This window comes from Brienomyrus brachyistius, chromosome 10 (genome assembly GCF_023856365.1).
Source record: "Brienomyrus brachyistius isolate T26 chromosome 10, BBRACH_0.4, whole genome shotgun sequence".
Classification (NCBI taxonomy): Eukaryota; Metazoa; Chordata; class Actinopteri; order Osteoglossiformes; family Mormyridae; genus Brienomyrus; species Brienomyrus brachyistius.
The window spans coordinates 6,673,846-6,686,355 of NC_064542.1; the positions used below are offsets into that span (position 1 = coordinate 6,673,846).

The 12,510-nt window shown below is 50.7% G+C and overlaps 1 protein-coding gene across 1 annotated transcript; it reads right to left on the reverse strand.

The window, feature by feature from the left end:
- Positions 1 to 862: 862 nt before the first annotated feature.
- Positions 863 to 12,464, reverse strand: LOC125750044 (RNA-binding protein 27-like). Its single transcript, XM_049027305.1, is given in 23 exon segments — positions 863 to 2,897; positions 3,369 to 3,482; positions 3,716 to 3,799; positions 3,916 to 4,107; positions 4,384 to 4,488; positions 4,610 to 4,777; positions 4,964 to 5,038; positions 5,120 to 5,230; positions 5,831 to 5,950; positions 6,279 to 6,482; positions 6,696 to 6,849; positions 7,035 to 7,096; positions 7,098 to 7,177; positions 7,299 to 7,451; positions 7,802 to 7,933; positions 8,593 to 8,698; positions 8,700 to 8,818; positions 9,447 to 9,740; positions 10,052 to 10,275; positions 10,438 to 10,517; positions 10,615 to 10,745; positions 10,908 to 11,026; positions 12,247 to 12,464. Coding segments are annotated over 23 exon segments (2,976 nt in total). The 5' UTR covers positions 12,306 to 12,464; the 3' UTR covers positions 863 to 2,807.
- Positions 12,465 to 12,510: the final 46 nt, after the last annotated feature.

Here is a 12,510-nt window from a genome sequence, read left to right on the forward strand (position 1 = left end):
ACGTAATCGACGTTCAGCAGTAACCCTCATAGTCCTATTTGAACACTCCTTACAAACATACCTGCAGTTTTAATACACCAGCTCTTAGTGTTAACTAAGCAGAGTACAAGGAAACCTGGTAGAGGCCCAATCGTAGATTTGGACACAATTTACAGCAACACTGAATGTTCCCAATTGCACATTATCATGATACTTTTGTTAAAGGGTTACATACAAAGCCCCAGACAAAATATTTCCATCACAGGACACAATGCAGGGGACGTTCAGGACGGGTCATACATCAAGCTCCAAGCCTCCTTGGCTCCTAGCAACAAAAAAATATAGGAACAGTGAAGAGGAGACAGCACTGGAGCTTTAGTCCATGGCTGATAGCTGGACAAACATTTGGAGAATCGTCAGCGTTTAAATTGCCCATAACAACTCAGCACATGGAACACAGGCAGTGACACACTGAAGAGCACAACCATGCATCGCAAGGTGCTAAACGAGCACAAAGATGGCTGGTTTTCCATAGATCCATCTTCCAATCATTTAGCCAGTACAGAGCTCATCCCAAGGGACGAGAGAGCACCTTTGGCAGGATGCCAGTCCAATGTAGGACAAAAGCACTACTACTTAAGACCAGTCTAAATACATGTATTAACTGCCCTGAGGAAATATGCAAAGGTAAATAAATATTTGAATTACATGCATGCAGAGCTTGGCTAGGATTCAAACCTCCAACCCTGTGTCAGACTATACTACACATGCAGGTACTGTGGCGCCCCCAGGTGGCCACTTCATCACATTTAAATTGAGCAAAACCCAGAATCTACGAAGACTGGCACACTAGAACAGGAAAAATGGAAACAAGACAAAAATGTGGGATATATATTGGAATGGATCCTTTTTTTCCAAATTAGATTTTTTAGTCTGCTTTTTCTCTGTTCTTTCCTCAAATTATTATTTTTTTTTACCTCCCCCCCCCATTGCTGCCATTCCATAGTCTTTATTGGTAAAAGCCAACATGCTTGTGTTAGAAATTGATAATATAAACAACAAATCAAAGAGAAAATTACATCCACAGCTCCCCGTGTATAAACAGTAACAAATCTGAGCACTTACTGATTTCACATCACTACCATATAACACACATTTGCACAGCCTGCCGTTAAATGAATGAAGAAACATCACCGCACGTGACTCTGGGTGTCAGAGAAATAGAGCGAGTTGACGGTGAGAGTCAAACTTAGGGAAGAATAAGCACCGGACAGTAATAAACCAGGTGGAAAAATTCTCTTTTAGGACATGTTGTAACTGACTAATTCATTCTCTATTACTCAAAAAAAAATCAGCCAGATTATAACATTAAGATCAACTTGAAGGAACTCAAACTACAAGTATTGTTGTATCTGGCCAGACACAGCAAGGGATTTTCCAACTGTCCAATCTTTAAAACGGAAAACCACCTTAAATCATTTCAATGCGAGCAAATTAACACCAATCACGCTTTCGCTTGGGGAGAGCCAGCGTGTCCTGCGGGGTGCACGACCTGGTCCTGTCACTCCCAGACCACTTGGCATTACCGGAGTCTCCCATTGAAGACCCACCGTTCACTAGAGACCCTTACAAAGACCTTCAGCACCCAGGTCACATGAAAGGAAATTTCTTCTTGCTGTCATGTAAATCCAACGTTACTCTAAGCTAGTCTAAAAATAAAACATATCTACAATGTAGTTATTCTTATTGCAGAGGTCTGTACAGAAAAATACAGGAAAAATATATATAAAAAGCAACTGTCTCCTGGTAAACTATCAATAAGGCAAACCTATATACAAAAAAACAAAAATAATCCAAATCTCTGAATGCTGCAGATGTGTGTAAGATAATCCCTGGAATGTATTCCAGTCTCTAACAGGGGCACAAGAAAGGCTAAAAAGCAACCCCCCCCCCACCTCATCAAGCCCACTTGCTTCTAAGGCCAAAGTTATCTTTGGGTGATTATCAATAGAAACATACATTTCAGGGGTCACAATGAATACAACTGACATATGCATTCAATGTTTAAAAATACTGGCAAAAAAATAAGCTCTCCCACATTTGGATCAGGTCTTGATATGTATGTAAAGTGGCGAGTACAATTAAACAGGAGAACGTTCAAATTTCCCATACACATCTGCGTCTAGCTTACGTATTTAAAGCCGTGTTGGGGCTGGCATGGCTCGCGCTGATGACCTCATTTCCTGTTGGAGCCCAAACGCGTCAGACACGGCATCACCTTAGTTTTACGCAGTCTGTCGATCGGGGATGTAAGATCCACGAATCATCCACAGCTCCACTTACGACTGCTAGGGCAACAAGGAACTGGCCCAATAGAACATCCAGTCAGAACTACCTATCGCGACATAGTTTGTGTATTTAACCTTATATACATTTGAACAAGTTTTAATTTCTAAAATAAAACCTGTGAAAATAGTGGCAGATGTTGAACGAGACTAAAACCAAACTACAACAGGGAACGTGGGTTCTTTGAAAACTGTGGGTAAACTGAAAAATTCGGACCCGGACTAAAATAAAAAAAATAAGTTCTGCTTTATCTGTATCTGTGGATACAGTAAAAACTCGGAGGCTACTTGCAGACTGCTTTAGTACGAAGTTAAAGCGCGTCACTTCCGGGGGACGCACTCAGCCGTTACAGTATATCCCGCCGCTCGTGTCTCAAAAAACTTGAAACTTTAAAAAGTGATTTCCACCTTATTAAATACAGGTAAAGTTTTAAAAAAATAATCAAGTCCTTTTCACAAAAAAGGTCGACGTTCAGAGCCAGTTCATCTCCTCCAGGAGCGGCTCTCATCCTCGTCCTCCTCGTCCTCGTCTTCCTCATCCTCCTCTGGGAGCAGCAGGGAGCCCTCGGCCTCCTGCAGAGGCACAGTCATGTGGCAGCTTGTTAGACGGCGGAAGGGTTAAGACACTGAGAAGGAATGATAAGTGCAACACTACACCCCTGAAGCGCTGCCAAGGCAGAGCGCACTTAAAGCAGGCGGCACGGTAACGCGGAGGCTGCATCGCCAGTATGCATCGCGTTCTTAATCACGCTCGGCAGAGCCGACTCCCTTATCAGCAGCCCCTGGGAGACCCGCTGTGCCAAAAAGCAGCGATGAACGCCCAAATAAAAATTTGATGAGCATGCATACTGGTGTGGAGTACGGAGCCCTGAATGCTTTAAGCAGCTCAGCTCTGGGGACAGATTCAAGGGGGCACGGCTGTAACGTGCTGGGGGCCTGTTCCCTTTGACTAAAGGGGCTCTTAGACCGAATTCTCCAAAGCAACTGACTCTCAGGCCAACAGAAGCTGGGCATAGGTTGGGGGCACTGCCCCTGATAACGTACAGTCAGTTCCTCCTTGGACTCCTCTTCCGGCTCCGTGGACACGGATGGAGTTTTCGGCTTGTACCATGACATCTGAAGACTGCGACCTTTGAACTTGGCACCTTGGTTTGCAGCCTAAAACAGAAGGTTCATTTAATAGGATCCTTTCAAACAACTCATGGCAGATTTAGGGCGGTGAGAAAGCAGGCCGTTTTATGTGTCACTTAAAGGATATCGAAGAAAGAAAAAATAATAGAAGCTTATTTGACCATGGGCAGGGCCTGCTTCTCCACCCAGGGTCTCCAGGACCCCACTCAAAGCAGCCCCCTCACACCGAATCGTCAGCAGGCTCCTCAGGTCAGACTTACATTCTCAGCGTCACTCCGCGTCTTGAAGGTCATAACAACACTGGTGGCATCGTGGTCACGCAGCTCCTCAATCTCCCCATATTTCTGCGAGGCACAGGAAGTGCCGCGATGCATTAACCCCCATGGGCACTTTCAGCAAATTCAGAGGAAGTGATGGAAACACAAGTGCTTTCATCAAGTCACTCGCTTTGAAATCGTACCACAAAGTGGGACATCAGCTCATCCTTCTCCTCTCTGGACACTCCATGGATGGCCAGGGCTTTAGGACGGTGATCCACCACCATATGGTTACCCCCACCTCGCCCTCTCAAGCTACGGCCCCGAGCACGGCCCCGCCCCCGAGGAAGGGTGACCTTGCCTCGTCCAGCCGGGATCAGGCCTAACCGTGCAGCCTGGGGGAAAACAAGGGTAGGCAGAGGGGAGCCCACTTTAGACTGCAAAAAGGCGAGGTGCAGTGGGGTTGGGGGGGTATGGGTTCGTGAAACATAACATAGCGAGAAGCTTTAACATGCAGCCCGAATGCGACACCCTTCATCCCACCCAGACGGCCGAGAGCTGCTAAGCTGAATCCCTCGACAAGCCTTTAGGATCTTGACGAAAGTAACCTTTATTGCCAAGTATGGTGAAGGTTAGAGGGGAGGAGGGAAGAAAGGGGTGAAGAGTCTGACCTCCACCTGGAGCTGGCTGAGGCGCCTCTTCAGGTCTGTGGTGTCCTCTCCGGAGCTCAGCTTCTTGTGGAAATCCAGCTCTGCATCAAGCAGCTCCTTCTGCGCCTGAGAACACGACAGAAAACATCGACGCCGTACCGGTCACGCCAGACTTTCGGACAGAAGACGTCGGAAATGACGGCTAGACATGCTTCAATTTACTCACGAGCTCAGCAGTGAGACTCACGTCTGTCTTGGTCTTGGGTTGAGCAGACTTGGCCGCAGAATTGCAGGTTGGCTTCATCTCGTCCTTCAGCTGGGAGATCTTGTTGGTCAGCTCCTTCAGGGTCTTCATGATCTCTGCTCGATCCTCCGGCTTCATGTTTTTGTTCTTCTCGAGACGGTTTATCAAAACCTTGGGCGCGATGAGGAGACACACATCCACTAAGCTGCACGCCACCATTCATTTCACCAGCGAACCCAAAGCCAAACTGGTATCAATTTTTTTGGAAGATTATGGGTTCGATGACAGATGGGACTGTGCCCTGTTCACCATCACCTGCCCCAGACAGAGAAGAATGACCTGCCCCTGCACACTGACCTTCTGACACTCAATCTGCTTCTCCACCATCTCCTGCTTCTTCTTCCTCATGTCCTGCTGTAGCTTCAGGGCCTCCTGGAAGCACAGTAGAGGGTCGGTCAGACACAGGAACAGCCTGTGACAGTCACGGCCTTCAGAAGGACACCCAGGGCTCACCTGCTTCTTCTTCAGAGCCTCCTGGGCCTCCAGCGCCTTCCCCACCTTCCCCATGGGTTTCGGGGGTGTCCTACTGGCCGCTGAGCCGTAGGTTGCAGACGCAGTCATGGCCTAAATTAGGGCGCAAGATGGGAGGGGGCAAACAAATGCTTCAAGGTGATGTTATATTCAAGACATAAGAACCAAGTCGTCACCCCCTATATGAGAGCGTGAAAGTTAAAATGCTAGAGTACAAAGTTTTAACATCAGGCAAAAGTTGGTAAAAAAAAAAAAAAAGTCAAATCCACTTTCTTCACTCCGAAAGCGTGAGGCTTATTTACATCTTACAAAAGCCCTTTGAAGCGGCAGACTTAATCCAAGCAGACATTTGCTTTTTTGTAGAAAAGTATTGAATTATTAAAAGGCATGAGCTTCTATGAAGCGTGCTCACAGACAAGAGCACTCGTATCAGCGCGATGGGCTTGCGCCATCGTTCGGACGCGCTCAGGACTGGCATGTGCCTGGATGTTACCCGTAAGTGACCCTTTCACCGCAAACTGGGCGAATCCCTTACAGAGCCCTCCGCCAGGTCATGTGCTCAGGCGGACGGCAGAACGGACCCTAAACCCACAGATAAACTCAGAAGCCAGCAACTAATCAAAGATCTTTTTTGAAAATAATCATGACTAGAGCAAAGCCGCCCTGCCACACTGAGCACGTGCGTGTTCTTACCGGCGAACTGTCTGCCGCAGGCTGCAGTGAATCCCCTTGGTTCCCCGCGGTGCCCCCTAGGCGGTGCTTGGCCGTCTTGTACAGCACGTAGGGGCCGGGACCGTGCTGTTTGTTTACAGGCTTTAAAAAAAAAACACAGGGTGGGGTAGGTGTTCAGTTGACACTTCTGCACAGCACATGGTCCGAGTAGCAGACAGACCGGACTGACACCCCGACGGGGCGTGACATGTGGCGCAAACATTAAAGAACCATTAATGTAACAAACTAGAGACCGGCTCCCAGTAAAGGATGTGGGGAGAGGATGGGGAGCACAGGAGCTCACACTCTCGGTAGGGTTCCCATCAGGAATGATGGGTTACATTTATAAGAGGAGCCATCGGGGCACACGGGGCGGGGGAGGGAGGAAGAGATGGGGCTCAGGGCCTCACCACAGGGCAGAGCATCTCACCTTGTGGGGGCCCGTGTGTTGGGGCCCGGCGGGGGTGCTTGGACCCGCGCTCTGGCCCGCATGCTGCTCGCTATTCTCCCGGTGCCAGTAGACCCGGATGAAGCGGTTGTTGAGCACGGCCTCCGTGCTGGATATAGCGCGCCGGGCCTCGTCGTTGGCCGTGTACTGGATCAGTGCCGCCTCTGGGTCGCCTCCAAACACCACCTGGGGAAGGCAGGGGGGAGGGGGAGGAGAGTCTCCTTAGCACGTCCCCAGTGCGTGGCCGTGATGGTGCACCTGCGTTTGTGTTGCCTCCAAATTGCTGGTCTTTGAGGAATTAGGATAAACAAGTACACAGAACAAAACAACCCCGGGGACAATGCCCTTTGTCCCAGCAGCCGCTAAGAGCGTCTGAAGCGAAGGATGAGCGAGTCGCACCTGAATGTTGACGATGGTGCCAAACTTGCTGAAGTGCTCGTTTAACTTGGTGATGTTGTTGAGGTCGCGCGGGATGCGGCGGACCTCCAGCTTAGTGTTGGCGTAATGCGTCCTCTTCTGGAAGCCGGCCTTGTGCTGATTGTTGAAATTTGGTCTGCGTGAACAAAACAGGATGAGGAGCCACCTACTGGTGGGGGTGTGAAGTGTAGGGAAACACTATATAATTATTTTAAGGCTCAGGTTAACTTCAAAACGCAGGCAAACAGAACAAGGAGGAGAGAGTCTAGATTCTTCTAGAAAATAATCCAGGACAGACACAGGAGAAGGACTCCGACTTACTTATCCACCCACGGCTTCTTGGCTGGGGGGGCCTCCAAGGAGCTGAGGGTCCTTTTTTTTGCCATCCTGGTCATTGCCGTATCGGGGGGGGGCAGAGGGCACGGCCGACACAGAGGGCTCCGTCTGGATCACGATGTTGGCGGCTGGGAGAGGAAAAGGCAATACAGAGGGTTAGGGGCAGCTGGGAAGAAGAACCGCGAACAGCCAAGACGGTGATAATGATGAAGATGATGATGATGATGATGATGATGGCCCAGGCCATACCTCGGGAGCTCTGCGTGTCCATGTCCCCGGAGGTCAGGCCGATGAGGTTGGGCCTCTGCGTCTGGATACGCGGGATGAAGTGCCGGTACTGAGGCCGACTGGACACGGTGATACCTGGAGCCTCGGGGTTGTACGGCTCCTGCTCATAGTTATCTGTGGGGGGGGAGACAACAGTGCAGTTACGAAGTCAGCCACTGGGGGACCGCAGCAACACTGCAAGTATGATTAAGCGGGAAAAGGGTAAATATATAAAGTCCTGCTTGTTTGCAAACGGCACCCGCAAAGCGACTGATGTTACGGCATCTAAAAATTTACCATGAGCAATTGAACAGCTGCTCCATGTTTGCACCACAAGCTCACTAATGACTTATTTTAGCAAGAAGCAAAACTACAGTGTATTAAGCAACAAGTGCTGTATTCCAATGTCAGACTTAAGTGTTAAAATGCAAACTGGGACTGGGAGATGGGATCTGACCCGTTTCGGAAGATCGGCACTGGCTTACACTCTGGCCGAGGGTACTGGGGGTGTGACGCGGTGGGGGGCGCCCCCACCCCCGGCAGTGCCAGGGCAGACATCCGATTCGTCCCAGAGTGCTCGCGGGCATCTATCGCACACGAGGGCATTAAGGGGGGTCCTGTGGAGGCAGAGGGGAGGGTTTTAGGCTGATACGCAGACCACAGACACACAGGGGGACCAAGACGAGGGCAGAACTCACAGCCGTCTGCAGCAGAAATGACGTGAGGACATGACTAACCTTAAGGAACCCCCCCCCCCCCCACCCACAGTTCATACAACAAAATACGAGATTTTAGGCAGTTTTAGTTTTTAATTGAATTAACAGATTTGAATAAAAGTGAGGTTTATATTGTGGGGACCCACAAGCTAAAATGTAACAGGATTTACTACATTTTGGGGATATTTGCTGTTCACAACGTGACAGATAAACACAACCCTGTGCATGCAGGCAGAGAGACAGACATGCAGGCAGAGAGACAGACATGCAGGCAGAGAGACAGACATGCAGGCAGAGAGACAGACATGCAGGCAGAGAGACAGACATGCACTGCATGTGCACACAGAGGCTTCATATGGATTGACTCCTCACTTCAAGACTTTTATTTGCAAATAAAGACCGTGAGGCGTCAGTGATGTGACTGCAGGCGTAACACAGGACCCAAACAGGCACACGTGTGTAATGAGGCGAGCGTGTGTGTGTGTGTGTGTGTGTGCGTGTGCGTGTTTGGGGAGGGGAGGCCCGATGCCATCAGGAGCAGCGGGCTCACGGACACGCACCTGGCATGGGGAAGAGGGCAGGCAGGGGGGGCTGCCCGTGGGGGGGCAGCGGGAGCCGGATGCCAGGCGGAGGCTCGTTCATGGGGGGCATGGCGGGCCGGGGGGGGCGGCATTCCAGGCGGGGGCGGGAAGGGGATCATGGTGGGCAGGGTGACGTCGTCCACTACCAATGGGTCATTGCCGTGGTCAAACGGGCACAGATCCCCACGTATGCAGAAGCCTTTCTCTGGAAAGCAAGTCAGTCAGAGTCAGCGGGGGGGCATTGTACAACCACCGAGCACATACCCAGCAGCTGGGAGGAGCAGGACCCTCCCAAATCCCACCGGCGAGTCTGAGGGACGGCTCGCTGGCTGTCAGAGAGCAAAGAGCTGCACTGGGCCCTGACTCCCCAGGGAAACATTCAGGCTGCCTTCAGAGACCCCCCCCCCTCGCCGGCTTACAAGCAAGAAGGCGATGAACAGTAACTAATAGCAACCCTGTGTACAGCTCAACTCACACAATAAGGTTAAACTAAAGGGTTACTCTATAAAACAGCGTATAAAACAAGGTTACGCCATTAGTTATTCTCTCCATCGCTAGTATAGACAGCGACTGCCTCCCTTTTCATATGCAAGCCTATTTTTTTTTAATTGCTTCTTTAATTGCAGTGATGTATCAATGGGACACAAGCGACACCGATTTACACCAAAATTTATTAAATTTAACACTCTGCACAAGGAAAACTCTGCTACGTTTCCTCCTGAATGAAAGACACCAGTTCGATCAGCCCTTACTGCAGTAACAAGGACGGCAAAAAACACTTCCTCAAAGACACGGTCAGAGAAGCTTCTAAAGAGCCGCAGAGGCGGCCTTACCGTCGTAGTCGCGGCAGCGGCGTTTCGGCGCGGCGCTCTTGCTGAACTGTTTGCCCTCGCCGTGGTTGGGAGGGAAGAAGCTGGACCAGCTCTCGGTGGTGCCGTCGGGCAGGTGCGCTACCACGGTAACAGTGCTGGGGACGGCAGTGACGGCAGCCTCCGAGGACAGCGAGTGGTGAGGCGGCAGTAGGGGGTGCAGTGCCGGAGGGGGCAGGGAGCTGCCAGCAGGGGGCGCCGTGGTGGGAGTGTAACCCTCCTGGTCTTTCCTCTCCTGCTCGAACTTGGACCTGTGCTCTGTGACAGGAAGGGAAAGAAGCCCTGAAACTGACGGTACTAACATGCTAGTAACGCACCAGTGCATGTTGCAGTACGGACAGAAATGGGCATTTAATACATACAGGAATTAACCACATATGACACGCACAGGAACGAACATGCATATTACACACCTGGACTTCATACCTCATGGCTGAATGAGGACCGTTAAATGATTAAAAGCCAGAATTAACAAGCCATGCTGGTGGACTTTGAAACAGTTTTGCAGAACCTTAATAGACCCTTAAAAGATGAACCACCACCTTTCCCTCCTCGGCGGCCAGACCCACCTTTGCCCCGGCCGTGCTCCCTGTCCCCCCTCCCTCCCCGGCGGCCAGACCCACCTTTGCCCCGGCCGTGCTCCCTGTCCCCACTCTTGCCCCGGCTCCCACTCCGGCTGCGGCTCCGGCTGTAGCTCCGCCCCCGGATGGTCCCCATGCGCCGCTCGTGCCGCTCCCGGTAGGACTCGCCACTGCGCCGTTTACGGTCATCCCTCCTGCGCTCATCGCGTGTCCTGGGTGGGCGCAGGACATGCACAATCCCATCAGGAATACTCCTTCCTCTGAGCTATGGGCTTTGTCCCTACCAACACGGCCATCTGATACTGGATCCCAACTCTAGCAACACAAAAACAGAAATACCTCCATCGTCCCCTTACTCTGACGACGACACTTACCTGGACTCATTAAGGTCCGAACGATTTTTTAACGGACTCCTCCTCCTCCTCGCCTCCCGGTCTTCCTCGGCATTTACACTCTGGAGGAGGGAAAGTGGGGTGTAAGACATCCGAGGAACATGGAGGTGGAGTCTTGCGTGACACACGCCGCTCACACATCGGCAGGACACTCTGTACCTCCTGCTTCTCCTCTGCCTTTGGCGCCGATGACTTGGTCTCCAACTTCTGCACTTCTTTCACCTCCGTGTTCGCCAAGTAGTTTCTTGTCGTCAGACATTCAAAGAGTTTATCTACGAAGCCGGTCGTCTCTGAAGGAGGAGAGTCGTTCACATGGTCATGGTTTGCCAGCTTGGATGTGATATTACCCAGCGATTACACTTGAATGATACCCTGGACACCTTTAATTTTATATATATGACGGAGAACTCATAAAATATACATTTAGTGGGAACCAGGAACAAAGCATTTACCTTTCTGTAGAAATACATCCAACTGATCAGCACAAAGAGCCTTCAAGTCTTTTTCCGGTTTGTCCTTCTTAACTAGAGCAACAACATAGTTGGCTAATGCCGAGGGGTCTGCATCACATCTACAAAAGAGAGAGAGAAAAACAGAACAAATAAACGATTATGTGCCGGACTCCACACCGCATAAACCCCAATATAACACCTGGGGGGGGGGGGGGGGGGGGATCATTCACCTAGAAATACCAAAGCAGACATGCACTGACTGCATGCCCGGACATTCACATTTACAGGGTCATTTGGGAGGCCCAGCAAGGAGCACTGAAACAGGATTTACGGCGGCTTTTCCACCTGTTGATGGCCTGTTAAGGAGCGACGTCCCTTAACAGGATTTACAAACAGCGCATTAAAATAAAAACCACCGCGGGTTATAAATAGCCGGGTGAGACTGCTGGCCGTCGGCTCGCAAGGTTTAGATCACATAGCCACACTCTGATTTACACACTGACAGCAACTTCGATAACCATCCAGGCAATTCTTGGTTAGCCAGCATCCAGACTTAGTATAGCCTAGTGGTTCTCAATCCTGATCCTGGCCCCCCCTCTGGCAGAATGTTTACATTGAAACCCTAACTTAAATCAGACTCATATGCTCCTAAATGGGCTAATAATGAATGGGGCAGGTTGAACGCAGTGTGGGCTGGAATTAAAACATTCTGGCAGGGGGGACACCAGGAACAGGATTAAGAATCACTGGTATAGTCGAACATACATACTCGGGGGTCCGTGTGAACGGCCGAAAAAGCAGCGGTGGTGATTTATACCATTACGCTGTGTGTAGCTAGCGGCAGGGTAACCAGGTGGCCGCCTCTGGGTGCCCGGCTGTACGTGCGCTCGCATGAGGACACATCTAAGTCCATCGTGAGTATCCAGCGGATCGGAGCAACTAACCAAGCGGATTATTAAACGCCAGCTCCTCAGAGGCCGCCATCAACGGCCTAGCTAGGCTAATCCGACAGCAGACCGATGCCCCTCCAGCTGGAGCGAACGGCCAGACGCTGGAGAGACACGCCGCAGCAGTTAGCTAACCCGGCCGGGTAAAAATCCCGGGGCCTAGGGGCTGCAATGTGTGCCTCATGCTCGGCTCCCTGCCCCATCTGCCACGTCGTACAGCAACACGTTACTCATCACACACGTCTGGCTAGCAAGTCAGCAGCGGAGCAGAACTAGCCAGCTAGCATCCAAGCGGCGCTAGCCAGCTAGCAGCGAGTCCCGATAGCGGCGTGAGCGCCGACCCAGGCGCACTGCTATCCGAAATCAACATGACATTCGAATTCATCACTCACATTGGCTCCAAGAGTTTAGCCAACCACGACTTCAAAGCTTCCACATTCTCAATGATCATCTTTTGAAACTTGCTCTCAAATATCGACTATAAATTAATTATTTGTTGTAATGATCCCACTTTCATCGTCAGAATCGGAATATTGCAGACGCAGTTTAGGCCCAGAAACCGAAAACTTGCAGGTCGAACACACTATTTGACGGTTGAGTACGCGGAATGGAGATTGGCAGGGCGAACGGCCAATCAGACCCAGGGGTCGCGGGGT